Source organism: Sminthopsis crassicaudata, chromosome 2 (genome assembly GCF_048593235.1).
Source record: "Sminthopsis crassicaudata isolate SCR6 chromosome 2, ASM4859323v1, whole genome shotgun sequence".
NCBI classification, from domain to species: Eukaryota; Metazoa; Chordata; class Mammalia; order Dasyuromorphia; family Dasyuridae; genus Sminthopsis; species Sminthopsis crassicaudata.
In genome coordinates, this window is record NC_133618.1 from 615,106,051 (window position 1) to 615,129,027 (window position 22,977).

The window sequence follows — 22,977 nt, forward strand, 5'->3', positions numbered from 1 at the left end:
ATTTTCTCATCTACCAAGGAAGGAGTATGGCCTTCACACTATTAAGTTCACAAGCTTGTTATGAGCAAAGAGTTTTGGAAACCTTAGCTGCCTGACCTTGGATAAATGAGTTAGCAAACCTCCAAGTCCCAATTTCTTCATCTGTTAAGTAGAAATAAAAACATAGGTCCTCTATACTTCTTAGAAATATCATAAAATTGAAATCAGGTAGTGTAAGTAAATGATCAACGATTAAAAGAAGAAATATGCACACATATATTGATAATCATATTTTATCAAAAATGTTGCATATATGTATTCAAAGTAAATAATTGGTTTATGACTAATAAATAATGTTAAGAAGAAAATCTAATAAAATTAAAATTAAATTTTAGGTTGGAAGTCTGGGGATGGCAGATGTAGGAGCAGAAATGGAATTGCTCTCTCTTTTCTGTGTTTTTTCTCCAGACCACATAAAAAGAAGTGTTAATAAATGTTCTATCTTTGAACAACCCATGGTATATTGGAAAGAGTAGGTCAGAAGGTTCTAACTTTGCCTCCCTTATTTATTTGCTGTGTGATGTTGGACAAGTCATTTTATTTTTCTAGGTCTCAGAGAGCATTTGATTGGCTACATGATTATGCAAATTCCTTCTAGATCTAAATATGTGATTCCATCATCAAAGATGAATTTCAGAAAGCATTCAGAAATAAGTGCACTCCAGTATTGACTGTGAGGAGATATAGAAAAGAGAAATGAATTCAATTCAGAAATAAAATGTCTGTTTTAAAAAAATACGAAAAATTAGACATTTCTCAAGTTAACTCTTTACATTTGCAAAATTCTTTCTTTCTTCTCCCTCCTTCAACTCTACTAATGCACTAAGTGTTAAAAATGCTATCTCTCTCACAAACCAGTTTCTCTCTACTCACATGGCCACCAAAACAGTCCTGGCTGTTGTCACCTGGAATATTACAATCTCCTAATTGAGCTTATTGCTTCTGGTCACTCCTCCTGACTCTGATCTCTCCTCTACATCAGAGATATGACCTGACACATGCAACCACAACATTCCTGAGAGCTGTTGGAACCAAATTAAAATGTAAATGAGAATTATCTAACAAAACAAAACAGATAACATATTTTAAAATAAAGTCAACATTCAGGCTATAGGGATTTTTATATATGGATGAATGACCCTCCTCCCCCATTTCTATGTTAATTTGACACTATTCTTTGCAAAATAAACTTACTAATATCTAAATATGACCATGTCACTTCTTTCTCCAAGAAAATCAAAAAGCTCCCTATTGTTTCTAGCATAAAAAACCCAATATATTCTAGTTTTAAAGTCTTTCATGGTATCTTCCTACCTTCCTAAGCCTATTATACTGTACATCCTGGAACAGACTCCAGTTTCTTGCCAATCTAGCTTAGTTTCTGTTTTCTGAATAGCGCTCTCATTCCCAGCTCTGTGCATTCTCACAGGCCATAACTGCACCTGGAATGCCCTCCCTCCTCATCCCCATCTCTCAAAATACCCAAAGCTTCCTTATCAACCTAAACACTGGAAAGGACCTTTGAAGTCACAGAATCCAACTCACCCATTTTATGGGTGAGAAAACTGGTGCCTTAAAATATAAGTAATGTGAGCAAGGTCTCACAGGTAGTATCAGAAAGAGGATTTTAATCCCAGTGCTTTTATTCTAGAACCAGTGACTTTTCCATTGTGCTATTCATGTAGCTTATGTGTCACCTCCTATATAAAACATTCCCTGATCGCCTTATTTGTTAGTTGTGTGTGTGTGTGTGTTTGGGTAATTCTGTCTCTGGGTCTGTCTATTTCTCTTTATTTCTCTTTGTGTCTGTCTATTTATTATCTCTATCTCTGTCGGTCTTTGTCTCTCTGCCTCTCTTTCTCTCTGTCCCTCTATCTCTATCTCTGCCTTTGTCTCTCTTGCCACTGTCACTCTGTTTCTCTGTCTGACTGTCACTGCCTCTCTCTCTCTGTTTATTATCTCTCGGTCTCTGTTTTTCTGCCTCTGTCTCTCTCTGTTTCCCTTTCTCGCTGTCTCTCTCTCTGTCTCTCTCTGTCTCTCTCTCTCTCTCTGTCTCTCTCTCTCTCTCTCTCTCTCTCTCTCTCTCTCACTCTCTCTCTCTCTCTCTCTCTCTCACTCTCTCTCTCTCTCTCTTTCTCCTCTTTCTATCTTCTTCTAATTGCATACCTGTGCCTAGAACAATGTCTTATTCATTGTTGCATATTCATTTTTCATGCAACTCTCCATGATCCCTTTGGAGAAGTTTTCTTGGCAAAGATACTGAAGTGGTTTGCTATTTCCTTGTCCAGCTCATTTTACAGATGAAAAATTAAGGCAAATAGAGTTAAGTGACATGCCCATGGTCACACATCTAGAAAGAGTTTGAGGCCAAAATGAATCCATAAAGATGAATCTTTCTGATGTTCATCTCTATCCTCTGCACCTTGTTTAGCACATAATAGGTATTTCATAAATATACATGGTTAACCAATTGATTCTTGATAATCCCCATTACATAGGAACCTACTACCCACATTTCATTTTTCAATATATCTAATATTTAGGTAACATATCCCAAAGTAAAAAATGACTTTTTATATACTGACCAAGACCTATTGAAAATTCAAATATATTGCATCAGAGCATTTGTTGTTAACTTATCTGGAGTAAAGAATGCTAGTAGGGTAAGCCACAAATAAATGCCCAAACTTTTTTTAAAATTAAGATATTCTCTATAAAAGTGACTCCTTTAAAAGAGAAATCCATAAGGGGAAATATAAAAAGCAGGCTTAGACCATAAGACTAAAGACAGAAAAGAGATTTTAAAAAGCATTTTGAAAAGTTATAAAGACAGGACCTGATGAGCAATGATGGTAGTAACCAAAGGAAATAGTGTATTCATTGGACATGAGCATGTGATGATGACAACTTGTTTGATGCAACATGGAAATATGTGGGAGTCATGCATGTTCATGGTGAATCTAGCCTTTTGTTAATAATCCTACCATGAAAATGGAGAATTACAGTGAATGAATAAAAAAAATTCTGGAAACAGTGACTCTTTGGAAAGAAAAGCTTTTCCTTAAACTATGATTCTAAAATTGAATTAACAATGGAATTGTTCTTTTTGAAGTAACCTGCATACAGAACAAAATTTTCTTCCTTTACTAAGGCAGCTCTAAGTTGGAATTGATGATAATTTGATCATTTAAATCAAGTAGGAAGTGATATTTATTTTTAGAGAAATTATGAACAAATGGAGTTTATGAACAAATTATGAACAAACTGCTTAAAAGATGTAAAAAAAATTAATGAATTATTTAAGAGAACACACCATCTTCAAGAATTATAGCACCATCTCCTGCTTTCACTACATACAGGTTGTTGTTGTTTGTCCTTCTTTCTCAGAGGACCATAACATCAGAGAGGTCATACCATGAGATGCAAGTGAATTGGATTTGAGGGAGGGAGGGTGAGCAAACCAATAACAAGAACCTTTCTAGGTAGAAGCTCATATTCCAAACTAATAGAACTTTTAATGTTCATTCCCAAGGCAACTAAGTGGTGCCATAGTCCACAGATCTGGATTCAGGAAGGCTCATCTTCCTGAGTTCAAATCCAGATTCAGACACTTAATAGCTGTGTGATTCTGAGCTAGTCACTTAACGCTCTTTGCCCAGTTTCCTCATCTGTAAAATGAAGTGAATGGCAAACCACTGCAGAATATTTGCCAAGAAAACTCCAAATGGGATTGTGAAGAATTGGACATGACTTAGCAAGAACAAAACATACACTGATTCTAGATTCATAGAATAAAATAGGACACATAGATGTTACAAGCATGGCTTTTATGGTCCCTTTTAGTTCTCTATCTATGATCCTATGGCATAAAAAGAAACAATTGTACAAGAAGTATTTTGAAGAATACTTTTAAAAGGTAATTAAAACATCTAGTCTTCCACTACTTGCCCAAGATGCCTATTCCATCATAATGCCCCTTTATCTTTGAGCCTTTTTACTTCTGTTTCCTTGTGTAGAAAAGAAAATGACTTACAATTTGGATTTAACTGAGAAATTTGAATACTGAACTTTTCACCAGTGATATTTTACAAAATTTTTTGCAGGACTCTGAATCTTTGGGGGGTGAAGGATATTACACATCTTTAAGTAGATGTACATCTTTTTCAATATTATTTATGAAGGAGAAACCCTAATGGGTCAGAATGGGTTTTCAATACTGGAATCACTGCAAGTTAAAGTCTTGGAAAGAGTATATTATTTGATGTTTATATATTTGTTTTTATTATAGAGATTGCATGGCTTAGTAGATAAAATAGTATAGATCATGATGATAAGCTTTTACATAGCTCTTTAAGGTCAATAAAACATTTTACATGTATTATCTCATTGATTTTATATATTAGATATGTGTCCATGTACAAGTCCCTTAAATTCTCAGAGCCTATAATACTGAAAAAATGAAGTACAGAAAAATGCTGATGCACAGTGTTAGAAGTTCCCACACTAAAAGGTCCCTACTTAGATTTGACATTTAGAGATTTGCAAAGCACTTCATATACATTGCCTCATTTGAGTCTCGCAATAACCTGAGGAGAAAAATTATTCTTGCCCACGGAGAGTTAGAATATGAGAACCATTCATTGCAGACATCTATATGAAAAATTCATTTAGGGGTTCAAGGCTCAAAGAAAATATTCAATAACGTTTGGATTCTATTATTAAGTAAGTAGGAAAACTACTAACAAAATAAAACAAAACTTTAAAACGCATTATTTTGCATTTCAGTAACAAAATTGTTTTATCCAAAGAGTATTTATGAATTCCAGAAATTATTCTTTTTGTGATGGCATTACATGCAGAGATATATTAGAAGTAACAAATGTATTTTAATATTTATATCCCAAGATTGTTTCTAAACTCCACTTGATTTTTATTTTAACATTGGCAAAAAAATTTTAGCTGTCTCATTTACTGTTTTAGGATACTTTAATAACATTATTTCAGAATAAGATAAAAGCAAAAGCAATAATAGCATATGGAAAACCTCATGCAGCATTTGTGATTTAAATCACCTTAAGTAGATCCAACTTCAGATGTAGTTCTCCTTGAGTTGAAGAACACAGGGCTCCAATTATTATGCTCATATACTCTTCTGTATTAATGGTAGAAAGCTGCTCCAAGATATTTAAAGAATCACTACGATAGCATTCATCATCCAGAAAAATCTTGATAAAAGGAACCATGCCATGATCTTTAAGAACAACTGGGAATCACAAGGAGAGGAAATGAGTGAAAGATGATAGTGCAAAGATAATAATATATTTCTATCTTATAACACAATCCTCGAAATCCATTTTTCCTTTGATAGAGTTTTTTTTTCTCATGATAAAACACATCTATTAAAAAAACATTCTAGAAACTAAACAGTAGGAAATTCAAAGATTTAAAAACAAAAACAACAAGAATATATTTACTCTCTTGATTGATTTTTTTAAAAGAAAGATATCCACTATTAAAATCTTATTCTGATGCCACATTATGACATGGAAGATCACTCTCTAAGACTATCTATGCTCTATCAGTAGAGAACTCATCCATATCAATGAAATCACAAATATTTGAAATACAAACCATAAGGAGTATCTCTAATCTTCTATTTTCTCCATGCACTATTCTAACTTTTTGAAATGTCTAAAATATTAACTTTCATTTCACTCTTACTGTTACCTCCAACTTCATTTCAAAAAGATATAAAACTAAAACTAGAATTTAGAGAACTTTCCTCTGCAGGATATCACAAAAGAAGTATGAGAGAAACCCAGAAGCTGGTAATATGTTTTCCTTTGTAATAGGAATCTCACAAACTATTCAAAGACAGTTCTCGTGGCTTCCTTTGGCTTAGAAAAGGTCTTTTTTGAACACCTTAAAATATTTTTGAAACAGTAGATTGATAGATTATTTCTTTTAGTTTCATTAAATGATCCAAGACAATTGCAAAAGACTCATAATAGAAAATGCTACCCATCTCCGGAGAATGAACTGATGAATTCTGAATGCAGATTGAAACATGATATTTTTCACTTTATTTTGCATTTGTATTTTTCTTTTTGGTCTATATTTTCTTTTACAATACAGATAATATAGAAATATATTTTGTGTGATTCCATGTGTATAACCTATTTCAAATTGCTGGCCATCTGAGAAATAGAGGAATAGAAGGATAAAGATAATTTGGAACTTAAATTTTAAAAAATGTTAAATTTGTTTTTACATGTAATTGGAAAAATATTATTTTTAAAAGTTTTATTAAATATTTCTTTGCTTACTTCTATGGGCATATTATATCCCTTCATCTCTCTATGAAAGAAGCCTCCTGGTAACTAATTAAATAAACAAAATTAACTCCTTTACTGAGAATGTAGGAAATACTTGACACTTTAGTCTTCCCATCCTTTGCCAAGAGGTGGGAAGTGTGTTTCATCACCCAATCTTCAGAATCAAGGTTAATCTTTGATAGTTATTTACGGGAGACAGTTGATCTTTAAAAAAAAAAAAACAACAAAAAACAAAAAACAAATATGCCCTATGTTTTAGGGCAAACAGTAATAGACATGCTACAAGGACTGAGTGTTACGAATATTGATAGTACTATTCCCAATCTAATAGTTTATACATTTAACTAAACATTCTAAGGCCCTAAGAAACCCATTAAATGTAGAAAGAATAATTGACACTATTTTCATTATGACCTGTTAGCATCAAAAAAGCACATACTGAGGCAGGCAAGAATGACAAATTATATTTATGTTTTGTTGTTCATTTCAGTCATATCTCATTCTTTGTGATCCCAATTTGGAATTTTCTTGGAAAAGATTCTAGAATGGTTTGCCACTTCCTTCTCCCACTCATTTTACAGATGAGGACACTGAGGCAAACAGGGTTAAGTTATTTGTCCAGAGTCACACAGTTAATAAGAGTCTGAGGTCAGATTCGAATCTTCATGATTCATGATTCTATCCAAAGGACCACATGCACTGCTCATTCCTGTATTTACTTTCTTGCTTTTAGAGTTTAAAAATTTGAGTCTTTAAGTCAGGAACCATTGGAGTGAAAGCAGATTGTCAACAAATGCACTTATTTGATGATATTCAGTAAATATTTGTTAGCTACTGGATGTTAGCTGTGGCATCTGCATCAAATACCATGCAGCTTCAGGAGAGTTAGATAGATAGATAGATAGATGATAGATAGATAGATAGATAGATAGATAGATAGATAGATAGATAGATAGATAGATAGATGATAGATAGATAGATAGATAGATAGATAGATAGATAGATAGATAGAGAAAAATAGATATAAATTTATACAGAAAAATTCAGGTCATGGTTTCAAGAAGAATTATGATGTAATGTAACATGTGAATCCCTCTTACCTGTATTTCGAACAGAACCCTGCAGTAGTAAAGCCACAGTTTTCAGCATTACACAGGCCAAGTGTCTATCCATATCCTCAAAACTGGATGATGTCCTGTTTCCTGCCATGTAAAAATGAATTTTCACATCAATATGATTTTGACACCTGTTCCTTTAAAGGGTAAGAGCAGAACACACATGATTATTCTGTTCCTTTTCAAACATCAGAATCATCTAGTTCAAAGTTATTATAACGTACATCACAGGAAAAGAGATTACAGACATCCCAAGAATGTTCATTTCTCACAATGTTCTGTATAAGAATGTACTATGTACTGAATGTCAATGTAATAAACTCAGAACATCACGTCTTTTCTTCCTCGAGGCATGGAGATTTAAGTTTTAGGATTTGGTCTAATTGCTTTTCCCTTACTGAGTAATTAAGATTATGAGATAATATAGTAGCAATATTAGGGATAGAGGATTCAAAGAAGAAGCAGCTCTGAGTAGCAGCTAAAGATCTAGTCTTACAGGCAGGAAACCCTACTTCAAATTCTGTTTCTAAAACATATTAGCTGTGTGAGTGTGGACAATGACTTGTCATCTCCATGCTCAGCAAATCGTTAATTTTATGCTACCAATCTGTTGCTGAACATCAATGGAGAGAGTTTTAATCTCGAGAATTCCTGAAACAAATGAAATTACAAGCTTGGATTTTTTTAATGAAGAAGACACATGAAAGTGACTATAAAATGAATCTTTTTGTTTTGAACAATATATTAAGTTCAAGTTAATTAAGTTCACATAGGGTTAACCAAGAAAATGTCAATTTACTTGGTCTCTCCTCTTGCATCCTATACCTTCCTGTTGATTCTGGATAAATTAGTCCTTTGAACTCATCTTCCAAAAGCTAAGAATCATGAACTAATTCAATCCCATAAACTTTTATTGTGTTTATTGTATACTATATTAAACGCTGTGGATACAAAAAGAAATAAAAGGCAGTCCTTCCCCTCAAGGAGCTTATAATCTAATGAGACAACATTTTTATATATTGGATAAATAGTAAATAATTTAAATTTTAAAAAATAAAAAGGAAATAATTTAAAAAGAAAGTAGTGGAAAGTAGAGGTTAAGGAAGATTTTCTGTAGGAGGTGGGATGTTAGTTAGGAGTAAAAAGAAGTCAGAAAACTCAGTAATTAAGTATTTTGTACTGTGATCTCTGAATCATACCTGTCTTCCTCATGATCTTTGCTTGTTTCCGTAGGTGAGCCAACAAGAAACCTAGAAACCCTGAGTCCCTGAATATGTCAGTAAAGAGCAAATCGTGTGCAATGATACTGTGGAGGCTCCTTAGGGCTGCTATGGTACAGGATGGTGATAAGTTTTCCCTGATCAAATTCTGCACTTTTTTGAGAATTTCATGTGGGATGAAAACCAGGTCAAACACTAGAGACTCCAGAAGCTGGAAGAACTGCATCTGAGCCACGAGGGGCTTCAAATGGATGATCTCCACAAACTGGGAAATAGGCTGCAGCGTCCACTCCAAGAGGAAAAAGTTCCTCCTACTCCAGTTCCATATTGTTTTGATGCTGGATAATATTTTTCGGCAGAGAAGTGGATCACTGGTTTTCTGGAAGGCATTTTGTAACACTTGAAAGGCCTGGAGGTTTTTCACAGTCGTCCCTGCAGGAGAAAAAAAAATACTTAGTTCTTGAAATACTTGTTGCACTGATTATAATGTTAATATCTCAGATAAAATGGTGTTCCATAGGGAAATAGCTAGAAAAGAAATGGAAAAAAAACTCAGTCTTTGGCTCATTAGAGAGTCTGTGTGAATTGGGTAAAATAAACTAATAATAACAATAATATTTATATAGTGCTTACTCTGTAACCAAGAACTGTGCTAAGTTTTTGTGGTTGTTTAATCATTTTTTGATTGTTTTCAAGTTTTTATTACCCTATTTGGGGTTTTCTTGGCAAAGGTACTGAAGTGGTTTGCCATTTCCTTCTCCAGTTCATTTTACAGAATAGGAAACTGAGGCAAATTGAGTTAAGTGGCTTGCCCAGAGTCACACAGCTGGTAAGTGAGATGAAATTTGAACTGAGGAAGATGAATCTTCCTAACTCCAGGTCCTGCACTCAATCCACTATAGGGATATATGTTTTATATATATATATATATATATATATATATATATATATATAAATGCCCGGTGAACAAAGTTTCTCCCAAGGGCTTGGGAACACAAACTAATCCATAACTGTCTAAGGAGACAGTCACACTAAACTTGATCTTCTGATCAAGGAGAGGGAGTGCAGCTCTTTAAATTTTAGGCAGGCTCTTTCTGGGAAGGGTGTGGAGTTTCTTCGGAGTAGAATAGGCTGTTTCTGACCATACCAATCTTGACTTCATACATCTAGGGTTCTGAATAAGAGAAACCAAGATTGGCCACCATAAATTTATTAATTTCTTAATTAAATAACTAATTGAGTTAATTAAAATAAAGTCTGAGGAGATGTGATTCATGTAATAAAACACTTCCCTTAACTAAATAGCAAAGCCAGATGGAATGATCCAGTTAAGAGAAAATATATTGTTTTCTACATGTTAGATCACAGGCCCATTTTACAGAACACCGTATTTTAAGGAGCTCTCATTCCACCGGTGTAGACACTCGCTCATCCTGTGAGCATCATGGCAGTCCTGTGATTTAGTTGATGGTCTCTAATAACAGAGTCTGTGGCAGAAAAGTAAGCATATCCTATGAATAGCCTGCTAATGACCTCCCTGGTAGAGCTGGAGAGCCCAGGATAACAGAAGCCTTTCCTATTGCCCTCCTCAAAGCCTCCAGTCTGACAAAGACACTCGGAACTGGGGTCCAGCCTCTGGGAAAGTGTGATCATGTCTGCCCCACGATGAGCCATCCCAGGAAACCTTCAGTGGAAGCACAAGAAGAACAGACCCGAGAAGAAGGCAAGGAAATGTACTTTACCGGAGGACTCCTGCTCAAACTTAAAGCCATCTAGTTGGGGGTAGGTGACACTGTCAAACACCTTCAGCTCCGTTTTCCCACAGGTGGTGAGCCACATCACCAGCTCCAAAAGTTCTTCCAGGTAGGGCTCTGCTCCATTGTCAGCAACGTCCCCATACCTGGGCGAAAGGACTGCACTGTGTCATTGTGTAAATGTCCTGCCCTCGCTGGCTGCCCCCCAACGTTCTCTGGGCCACAGGTGAGCGGGGAGGGCCAGGGGCTATGCTGGCAACACGAGCACAGTACCAGGTGTACACACCTGTGTCTGCTATGGAGGGTGGGTCAGAGAAAGCTACACAGGACAGGTAGGAGAAGCATCCTCCTCCCAGAAGGAATCAAGAGTTCCCACAAGTCAGAGGAGAAGCAGAGAGATCCCCCCACATCTTTGCAGGGAGGGGGGCTGGACTTGGAGCAGGGGCTTTTCAGATGGGGAACTTTGGGATGCTCTGCTTCTCTCTAGCTCAGCTGAATCGTTATGATCCATATCAATAAATATTGATTGAATATTTAATGAATATTGAAAATCAATGAATCAAATGATTCATAAAGAATCATTTTCCTTATAAATATTAAAAGCTTACAGTATGCAGTGTTTTCCCTATGTAAATATAGGAAACTCCCAAGTAGGAAATTTATCATTCATATCTGACTCTTTGTAGCCCTATTTGGGGTTTTCTTGGCAAAGATTCTGAAATGATTTCTTCTTCAGTTCATTTGACAGATGAGAAAACTGAGGCCTAGACATTAAGTGACTTGTCCAGGGTCACACAGCTAGTAAGATTCTGAGGCTAGGTTTGAAGTCAAGAAGATGAAGTTAAATCTTTTCTGCATCCTGTGCACTGCAAAAATACTCTCTGTTAATGGCAGAAAAACAACTACTTTATAAATTACATTTTTGAGTATTATCCTAGGGCTTTAAAGTCCTATATCTAGCATGTATCACAGTGGGTACAAGAACCCAGATCTTACTGCAATGTGCTCTGAATGCCACAGATAGTAAATAGCAGCATCCAGTCCCTTTACTAAGCACTTTCTGTGAGCAGACAGTGTTCTTAGACTTGCTCACATCTTCTGATTCTACCACTTATCATGGTCTCATAGTGTCATACTATCTTTAGGACTTCATGGAAACTCAGAGGCCAAAGAGTCCGATCCGCTGGACTGAAGTTCACAGAGGGAGCATTATTTGTCCAAGGATACATCAGTATAAAGAAGGAAGTCCAGATTCTAAAGTCAGTACTCAGAGTATTTTTGAGCTATAGATTTAGAACTTCAAGAAATTTTGTAGCATCTACCTATAATTCTATAGGTTAGGGAACTTAGACACAATGAGGTTAAGATCATATAGGTAAGTGCGTAAGAGACTTGAGATAAGAAGGCAAGACTTTTGATACTACAACCCTTTTCCTAAAAAGAGAGAGAGAGAGAGAGAGAGAGAGAGAGAGAGAGAGAGAGAGAGAGAGAGAGAAAAAGAGGGGAAGGAAAGAGAGACAGAGACAGAGAGACACAGAGAGAGAGAAAGGAGGAAGGGGAAACAGGGAGGAAGAGAGGGAGAGAGAGAGAGAGAGAGAGAGAGAGAGAGAGAGAGAGAGAGAGAGAGAGAGAGAGAGAGAGAGAGAGAGACAAAAAGAGGGGAAGGAAAGAGAGACAGAGACAGAGAGACACAGAGAGAGAGAAAGGAGGAAGGGGAAACAGGGAGGAAGAGAGGGAGAGAGAGAGAGAGAGAGAGAGAGAGAGAGAGAGAGAGAGAGAGAGAGAGAGAGAGAGAGAAAGAGTGAGATAGAGAAAAATGTGTAAACACACACACTCAGATATATATATATATATATATATATATATATATATATATATATATATATATATATATATATATATATATATATTTCAGCAAGTATTCACTGAATGTGTCCTGGAGTCCCAGTACATTACAATTGCTAGACAGTAGCACTGCCCTGATGCTGACGCTAGAGCAAAGGTCAGTGTACACAGATGACAGCTGCTTCTTTCCAGTCTCCTCTGAGAGCTGAATACCAATTTTCTTTAAGTGGACTGACGGGTTCACTGTCCTCTGGATTTCTAGGGAAGCAGACAATTCCCTGGCTTTCTGAAGTCAAGTGCAAGGACCACAGACCAGAAAGACCCACCAGAGACTTGACCCAGAAGGCACACAGAATAGTAGAATTTGAATTCTGGCTAAATTTTCCTGACTTCCTACAAAATCCTAATTCATGTGAGCCATCTGAGGTCAGGTATTTAATACATACTGGTAGATTGTCCTTTCCTCAACCAGTTCCTACCATCATGAATGGCAGCGAGTAACTTGAAAGGAGGGGTTAACAATATAATAACCATCTTAGGCAGTGTGTCTCAATTAGTCAGTGAGCCAATAAGCCTTCTTAAAGTACCTACTGTGTGCCAGTCACCATGCTAAGCCTAAGATTACAAAGGAAATTAAAAAACAGTCCATCAAATTAAAGGAAAAATTCAGTAAAGAAAGTCCTGACTTTTGAGTTAGAGAATCTGACTTCAAACCTTACTTCCATCATTTAATAAATGGAAATAGATGTCCATTTCCTCTTCTATAAAATAAAGATGGATGCATGACCTCTGAAGTTCCTTCTGCCTCTGTCTATGGAACAGGGATTTCCAAAAAAGCCCCTATTTGTTACAATAATTCCGCAGTTTTGTGAGTTGATTATTTTATTTTGTCACCCCCTGATCTCCTCCAATACCAATATCACCTCAAAGGTACACTTACCGAAGCAAAATTTTGAGCAGCATAGGGTAGCCATCAGTGTTCTCAAACTCAAGAAGCAAAGTGGATGAAATGGAATAGGAATCCTTCACAAAATGCAAGATGAGGCTTGCTACCTCACTCACTTCTTGGGGACGCAAGGTGTCCACCAACCTGGAGAGATTCTGGATGGTAATTTTCACCGAGTTCGAAGCTGCCGAGGAGACATTGCACTTACTTAGCTAGCTCAAAAGCACCAGTTCCTACTGATGTAGGTCACAGACCAAGTGGACTAAAACCCTTTAAATTACATCTCAAAAAAATCAGTAAGTCAACCAAAAAGAGCCTTTTCAATTTGACTTTTTGTTCAGAGGAAGCAAGAGGGCTGCCTTTAGAGGAAATCAAGGATCACTTTAATAGGGAGACTCTCATCTATCCCAGATAAATCTTGGGCTAAGAAGTGGACCTAAAATCACTCCTTCCAAGAGATCATTATATACTTCAACAACAATACTGTATGATGATCAATTCTGATGGACGTGGCCTCTTCAACAATGAGATGAACCAAATCAGTTCCAATAGAGCAGTAATGAACTGAACCAGCTACACCCAATGAAAGAACTCTGGGAGATGACTATGAACCACTACATAGAATTCCCAATCCCTCTATTTTTGTCCACCTGCATTTTTGATTTCCTTCACAGGATAATTGTACACTATTTCAAAGTCCAACTCTCTTTTTGTATAGCAAAACAACTGTTTGGACATGTATACATATATTGTATTTAATTTATACTTTAACATATTTAACATGTATTGGTCAACCTGCCATGGTGGGGGGAGGAAAGGAGGGAGAAAATTAGAACAAAAGGTTTGGCAATTGTCAATGTTGTAAAATTACTCATGCAGATATCTGGTAAATAAAAACTATTAAAAATAAATAAAATAAAATACTTAAAGAGTAAAAAAAAAACATTCCTTTAAGTCTCCTAAGTCAGTCCTTGTGTATAAGATAGATCTATCTATCAGATAGATAGATAGATAGATAGAGATATGTGTGTATATGTATGTGTTTATATAATATAAATACACACGTATCTGTATATATACACATGTATTTGTGTATATAAGTATTGTATATGTGTGTGCATTTATATGTATATGAGTATACACACATACCTCTATAAAAATATATATATATACACATAATCATATTCACGCAGAGCAGCAACAGTTGTTTGTTTCTCCATATGCACATATCTATTTATTTACAAAGATGTATACCCAAATATATATGTATTTATGCATATCTGTATGTATATGTTCATACAGACCTCAAATTTCAATGATACAGCAAACTACTGATGAAGAAACTATATCTGCCAGTATCTGGTCTACATTCTTTCATGCTGAAAAATTGGAGAACTATTTGAGTCACTAAGAGATTAAATGGCTTAAGCAGGTCACAGTAGCCTATATATGAGAGAGACAGACCTTGAACCCATTGCCTTCAGCTAGCTTTCTGACTCCCATGCCATGCTGCTCTCTTCCTATCACCAGTTTAATTTCACCAGGGCATGCTGGTACACAGTGCATAGCCAAGGGATTCTGAAGTGTAAATTCACAATACTCTCCTACCTGTAATCTTCCTATAATCTATGTGCACTGAATCCACTGACAATCTCTTCCCCAGTTTTCCTAGTACTGATATCTCAGATTTGTGAGACTACATTTCTAGTGGCCAATAGCACATTTATAGGAAACAATCAGGGGTGCTATATACAAAGCTAGAACATAGTGGTGCTACTTAGACTTATAGAAGCACTTGAACCTTCAACCTGGCCTCCCTTCCCAACTAGCTCCCTTCAGAGCTCATCTCAAATGCAGCCTCCTAAGTGCATTCTTTCTTGATTCCCCTGATTATTTGCATTTTCCTCCTCAGATTATCTTATATTTACTTATCTGTTGATAGAGAACACCTCTGCCCCCTCCAGTGTCAGATAAAATCTTTGAGAAGAGGAGTTCTTTCATTTTATTTTTATATAGTGCCTTGTACATAGTAGCAACTTAATAAATGCTTTGTTGGATTGAATTGAATGCTTATTTTTTATTTCTTTGGATCAAACCCATCTCTTCAAGTTTCCCTTTCATATCTACAGGTGGACAGGAAGGAGAGAAGGGAATGAAAAAGAGAGAGGTGAGAAGGAAGAGAAAGAAGGAGGATGGGAAAGGGAGAAGTTTTTCTCTGTGCGTATGTTCACTATAGCCCAACAATGCTAGGAAAACTACATTTTTTCAGTTGCATTTCCTTTTGAACTAAACATTTCTTTCTATGCTTTGTAGACCCCAGACAAAAATCCCTTATCAAGAAGCCTGTAACAGATGCCTTATGATGCCATACTTCTGTATAAATCTCTTCCTTCTTGACCTGTTTTAACATCTGGCACATTTTTAAAGCCACTGAATCCCACAGCGGACTCTAGGCTACATCATGCTCCTTTCTCTGGGTCTTTGACTAACTGGCATAAATAAGCCACATTTAGGGATGTGAGTGAGCATGGTACTATGCCAGGGCAATTCTATTTAATTTAAGGTCCACAACTGAGCCCTGATAGAATAACAATCAGTGAAAGCAGTAAATAAATAATCCATGGGGTTGAAGGCTCTCCTGAAGCAACTACCAAAGTTGAGGAGAAAAACATTGGCCATGTTTCCTTTGCCCAGTCCTGAAACTGCTGCCCACATCACTGACAAACTTACTGGAGTCTTTACCTCAGAAGCCAGCATGTGATTTCTATTTGCAACACTCATTCTTATTTTTTTTCTTTTTCTATAAATAACTCCTTTTAGGGAAGTGTTAAGTCATTCTCCCTTAGATTGTCTGTTTCCTTTTCTTTTAAATAATGCTGAGAACCCTCCCCCTGTCTCTTCCTTTGCTTTTGCTCCAGATAGAAAAAGGGAGCTTCTAGTTTTCTAGTAAGAGGTCTTAAAAGGCCCACTAGGGAAGTCTTCCTCACCTGTGAGTATTAAGTGGTCACAAATGCTGGGTCCAGGACACTCTCTCCTGGCACTTCTTCTTAGAAATGTGCATAAGGATTTAATCTAACTCCCAGAAAGGTCACCGCACATGAATGCTCTAGCTGGCAGTGGCTCCTGGGATGGTCTCACAGGGGCCAGCCCCTTTTTTAATCCCACTCAAATCTGAAGGTCAGAATGGGGGAACGAGAAGGTCATCCAAGAACATTCCAAAGAACACTTTGAACTAAATCCAGTCAAGTATCCCTTTCATATCTACAAGTAGAGAGGAGAAAGAAAGGGAGAGGAAGGGACTAGAAAAGGAGGAAGAAGAAGAGGAGGAACTAGGTGACATAGTCTAGAAATTGGGGTCTAGAAGTTTGAATGCTGACTCAGATTCTGAAAAGTTGTGTGAATCTAGGTGAGTCATTTTACCTTCAGTCACCTTAATTCTCTTCATCTGTAAAACTGAATAATAATAGCATCTACCTAACAGGAATATTTGGGGAGCAAATGAAATAAAGCTGTAAAGTTTTTTGCAGATTAAAATGTTATATAAATGTTAGCTGTCGCTGCTAATGCTATTACTTCTACTACTACTGTTACTACTACTACTACTATTACTACTTCTACTATTAGTATTACTACTAGTGGTATTATTGCTACTATTTTTATTACTAATATGACTATTAATACTAGTTCTATGAATAGTCTCTACTAGTAGTACTAATACTACTATAACTTTTATAAGTAGTACTTGTACTGCTAATGCTATAGTTACTATACTGCAACTAACTCCAAAGCAATAATAATTTCATTACCATGAATATTATAAAATTGAATATATGATTAAGGGTCCTTGATATAGACCCTGGAGGAAAATGGTCTAAAATTGAATTAATTTTAAAATCTCAACTCTTAGATACAATTATTTTGTAATAAAAACTTGTCCTTATAGAAAACTTTTTTTCCCAGACAAATTCTATGAGACCTACTTTGCAGATAGCTGATGATACTTGGACTCTGGGCCTTTGAGATGGCCCTGAGCACAGAAAAGGCGGGTTCTTTCCAGGAGAGGCTGCTCTGTTCCCAAAGAGAGGATGTTGCAATCAGAAGAGACTGGAGTTCATTGCCAAGGATCAGCTCTTCTACACCCTGTGGATCACTGTAAATGTGGAGCATCATCTGAAAAGACATATCCAATTGTTCTCTGATTAAAGAAAATACATCTTGTGAAAATCTTATCTGACTTATATGGACTTATCTGACCAAATGCACAGTGCCATGCATATTTTTGACATGAAGATTTGATCCCATTTCCATTTTCAAGTATGGAAACTTCTCCCAGATCTACTGAGCAAGTCCAAGAGGAGAGGGAGTAACTAACCAGCCCAAGAACATCCAGCTAATATGTGTCTTGGGCAGCGCTCCAATCCAGGCCATCCAAATGCAATATTCATCTCTTTATCCATTGCAATGCTGCCTTGCACAAAGCATATTTACTATTGTTTGTTCATCTTCAGTTGTGTCCAATTCTTTGTCACCCTAAATTTGGGTTTTACTGGAGCAGTTTGCTATTTCCTTTTTCATTCATTTGTAAATGGGAAAACTGAGGCAAACAGCTAGTAAGTGTCTGAGACTAGATTTGAACTTAGAAAGATGAGTTTAACTTCTTACCTCTAGCACTGTGCCATCTATCTGGCTGTCCCACAATACAAGAAGGAATCCCTTAATAAGTGTTAAAAAACAAATAGCAAGAGGAGTTGGTATAGTTTACAAACACTTAGAGGTAGAACTTGTCCCTCTTTCACTCCCCACTAGGAAATGGAAGAACACCTTGGGACATTTTATCTCTCTGAGATGAAATTTTTCTCATATGTAAAGAGAATGTCAGTGCTTTCCTTTGATTAGCTCCAATGGATCCTCACAGTTACAACTCTCCTCTGAATCATTTTTTTTTCTAATCAGGTAGAAAAAAATGTATAGAAAGGTTTTTAAGAAAATTGTGGAGTTAAATGAGGTTGTATGTGTCTATTTACACACAGTTGTTTCAACAATCTTCCCTATATTCAACATTGTCTTCCCCATGAGGCTGTGATCTCCTGGAAAGCAGGGACTATTGGGGTTTGGAGGTTCTGGTTTGTTTTTTGCCTTTCTTCATATTGCCAGAAGTTAGTACAGCAGTTGACACATAGCAGGGGCTTAGTAACTGCTTATAGACTGACTGCTCTCTATTTACTAGCTATTTAAAACAATTATTTGTTAGTTTTAAAAAATGAATTCTTAGCAGACTTCTTATTCTATAGCTTTTATTGGTCAAACTTTAAAGTCCAGCTGCAGTAGAAATGAGAGGGGTTTAGAGGTGAATACTCTGTCAGAAAGATAAGAGGCTGTGAGACTGATAAGGAACTGGAGGAACAAAAACCAAAACCATGGAGTCCATCTAATAAAATTTGCTCTCTTTACAAATGAGGATATAGGATGACAAACCCAGATCCTCTAGCACTCACACTAGTGTTCTTTCCATTATTCCGTGCTGAATCTCTGGGATCTAAGAGACAATAAGTAACTGGCCATGGTGCCTAAACCTGACAGAGAGTGAAATATAGTTAGAAGGGACTTAATGAAGTAAGATGAGTCAAGAAAACAGGAATGAGTTTACCCACAATCTAAGAGTCATTTCTGTAGATGTAAGATAAAAAATGTTTTCACTTCATTTTTTAAAAAAAGTTAGAATTAAAGACAAAGGAGCATGAATGTTGGGGAGAGAGAGGAAGAGATGTTGAGGAATTTAAGAGATTGGTCCCCAGTCTTGCTCTTAGCTCAAAGTGATACCTCATCCTACCACAACTCACCTGTACAAACATTTTCTGAACTTGAGAATCACTCTCAAACAGCTCATCTTTATCCAATGGAAAAGCAAAAAAGATGTAAAGGCATTGCAATAGCAGCCGTGGGAGACCAGATTCAATGATCTTGCTGAGTGTCTCCTAAAAGTAAAAAACAAACTTTGTGACATTCTCCTATAAATGGGCTTTTCCCCATTTTTTTACTAAATGATCCCTTTACTCCCACTGTCCCATCAGTAGTCAGAAGCAGTAGTAGTAAAGACTTTGTTTTCAACCCCATTATGCAGTTAAGAAATCCACATTTCTGCTTCATCCCAAAATATCTAGAAGGTAGACATGACTGTGGAAATGAAGTAAAGCAAAACTTTGTTACAGTAACATTCAAAGAACCAAAGGCATTCATCACTTCACTGTTCTTCCAACAGGCCCCAATTTTTCTCCTTTCCTACTTTTTATTTCTCCTTCTGTCCTTTTCCTTCTTGTTCCTTAAAAGTTGTTTCATTGAAAATTATACACCTCTGAACTGTTCTTCTATCTATGCTTTCCAGGAGAACATTATTAGTTGGTCAAATTTCTTATTCCTTTCCCTTTCCCCCCAAAAAAAGTCTTTAACTAAATCTCTTACTTCAAGCACCCTCATTGCTGCTATTACTAAAGAAAATATAGATAGGAAGGCTTAAATTAGAAAGACTTAAATTCAAATCATAACTTAGATACTCACTAGCTTTTTTAAACTTAAGGTAGCCTTAGTTTCTCTTATCCTCATTTTATTCATCTGTAAAATGGGGATAATATTATCTATAAAGCTTACTTACAAGCTCAATATAAAATTAAATAAATTATTTAAAGTACTTTAGGAACCTCAAAATGTTATATAAATATCTCTTGGGGGGGTGACATTTCTCCACAAATTATAATCTTAGAAAATTGCCTATAGTGCTGAAAAGTTAAACAACTTATCCAGAATCCCATAGAACATGTTATTAGAAATATAATTTAAATCCACTACTCTCTAATTCTTAGGAAGCTCTGTATTAACATGACATAGTACTTGGTAATGTTATAATTATTATTAATGTTCAAAGTTGGGAGCAAGATTAACCAGGTTTTGTCTTCCCCCTCCTCTTGGGCACACAAATACCTTTATTTTTAGAATTAGACATTCTTACTTTATCCATGACTTTCTCTCATTGTATAAGTAAAAGTTAAATGATAATAAATAATTAATGGAAACAAAAATCCTCAGATTTATAAATAGATTACCATTCCAGCCCAAAGCAATGATGATGATGATGAAGATATTTACATAATGGAAGTACTAGGCACTGGCAGTCCTGTCCTTAAAATATGCTTAAATTCATCCTTCAAAGTAGGATATATAAGGCACACAAATATTCACCATCTGGTTCCAGCCTAATGCATGAAATTTTGCAGGCTATTTTCTAGATATGTGGGACTAAGGAGCTGGTACTGTGTGGTTATAAGTATTCTGATTGGTATTGGAACCAGAAGAATTAATGACTCAAAGACACTGAACCAGAACTAAGTATATACACAAAGAAATGACCACCAATCTCTTCTTTTTTTCTTTTCTGACAGAGACTGATGCAAGGAATGCTGTGAGATGCCAAGTTGAGGGGAAAGTGACTACCCTACCTCTCAACTTACCATAATGTGTGTAAGCACCTGTTTCCCTCATGTTGCCTTTATTAACTTTTGTTTTTACTTTTCTTTATATTAGGCGAATGTATATAGGTAAATTGTGGCCTCATTTTTCTCATTTATAAAATGAAAGAATTTGACTCAAGGACTTCTAAGATTCCTTCTACTCCTAAATTAATGAACTTGTGATATTAAGACCTGGTAAGATCTGAAGATCCTAAGTGGCATTGGGAGCAGAGTTCTCTGTCAATAGTCTGGACATAATTAAGTAGCAATTCTGCTTCTCATTTTCCAGCTGATACTTCTTCCACAACATTATTTCATTTTTATCACTCTGTCCTGTTTGATCCTGGAGTTATCTCAGAAGTGTTTTTTGGTGAACTTACAAAAGATAAGCTTATACACCAAAAATTTAATTCAACTACAAAAAAGCAACCATTTTATCTGAATGAAAATTGTAAGACATTAATTTTTAAAATGAATAACATAACGACTTGTCCCAGGACCACTTCTATCTGAATTCCATCTAACAGTTTAAGAAAAGCAAGATAATGATACATTATAACTGTTCCATGTCAGCAAAATTTTTTTGAACTAATTAATTGTATTAGTTGAAAAAGAGTAAAATGAAGGGACATTGATAAAGTGGAGAGAAAAAATAATGGAGGAATTAAAAAGGCAAAATAAGAAAAGGAAAAAAACTCAGGAATGAAAACAATAGGAAAGGTAATAAGCGGAAGATAACAAGTAGAAGAGAGGGATCAGAGATGAGGTGAAGATAAGTATCGGGAATAGAGTCATTTTACATAAGATTAAGCTATTAAATAATTGAAAAGACATAATACTGAGTTTACAACAGAAGGAAAATATCATAACTTGAAAAAACCAACATTAGAGAAAATAAAGAAAAATATAAATATAATCAATAACTTTAAATGTGAATGGATTAAACAATCCAATAAAATGAAAAAAGTTACATATTGGATAGGAAAAACATAATCCTACATATAACAATTGACATCATATAGCACTGAGGAGTTTGCAGAATATTGCGTTATCTAATTCAACTCTCATGTTATGAAGTCTACACTATAAGCATTCATATCTCCATGTTAGAGGTGAAGGAATTGAAACTGAGGAAGAATAAATGACCTGTCTGTAGATGAACAACTACTGAATTAAGGGAAAGGAGATGAGAGAGGGTTGTTTAATAGGCATATTTCATCTTCTGCTTCAGAAAATTTTGGTAAAGCATTCAGAGATGTTATTCATCAGAGAAATGCAAATTAAGACAACTCGAGATACCACTACACTCCTCTCTGATTGTTTAAGATGACAGGAAAAGATAATGACAAATGTTGGAGAGTATGTGGGAAAACTGGGACACTGATGCATTGTTGGTGGAGTTATGAATGAATCCAAACATTCTAGAGAGCAATTGGGAACTGTACTCAAAAAGTTATCAAACTGTACATACCCTTTGACCCAGCAATGTTTCTACTAAGTTTATATCCCAGAAAGATTTTAAAGAAGGGAAAGGGACCCACATGTGCAAAAATATTTGTGGCAGCCCTTTTTGTAGTGGCAAGAAACTAGAAACTGAGTGGATGCCCATCAATTGGAGGATGGCTGAATAAGTCGTGGTATGTGAATGTTATGGAATACTATTTTGTTCTGTAAGAAACAATTGGCAGGATGATTTCAGAAAGGCCTGGAGAGAATTACATGAACTGATGCTGAGTAAAATGAGATGAACCAGAAGATCGTTATACATGGCATCAACCAGATTAAACAGTGATCAATTCTGATGGACATGGCTCTCTTCAACAGTGAGATGATTCAGACCAGCCCTAATTGTTCAGTGATGAATAGAGTCATCTACACCCAGAGAGGACTGTACAAACTGAGAGTGGTTCATAGCATAGCATTTTCACTCTTTTTGTTGTTGTTTGCTTGCATTTTATTTTCCTTCTCTTTTTTGTGGTTTGATTTGATTTTTCTTGTGCAGCAAGATAACTGTATAAATATGTATGCATATATTGGATTTAACATATATTTCCTCCATGTTTAACATGCATTGGACTACTTTCCATCTAGAGGAAGATATGGCTGGAATGGGGGATGGGGAATTGGAACACAAGATTTTGAAAGGACTAATATTGAAGAATTGTCCACGCATATGTTTTAAAAAATAAAAAGCTTTAATAAAGAAAATAAGAATTCAGAG

General features: G+C 35.8%; 1 protein-coding gene across 1 annotated transcript in view; it reads right to left on the reverse strand.

The window, feature by feature from the left end:
- Positions 1-22,977, reverse strand: part of WDFY4 (WDFY family member 4) — a gene marked incomplete in the record, with an annotated part of 362,592 nt that overhangs the window by 294,227 nt on the left and 45,388 nt on the right. The window contains 7 exon segments of the mRNA XM_074296119.1: positions 5,112-5,302; positions 7,475-7,576; positions 8,689-9,141; positions 10,452-10,609; positions 13,249-13,438; positions 17,235-17,424; positions 19,095-19,229. Of these exon segments, the coding sequence (XP_074152220.1) occupies positions 5,112-5,302; positions 7,475-7,576; positions 8,689-9,141; positions 10,452-10,609; positions 13,249-13,438; positions 17,235-17,424; positions 19,095-19,229 (1,419 nt within the window).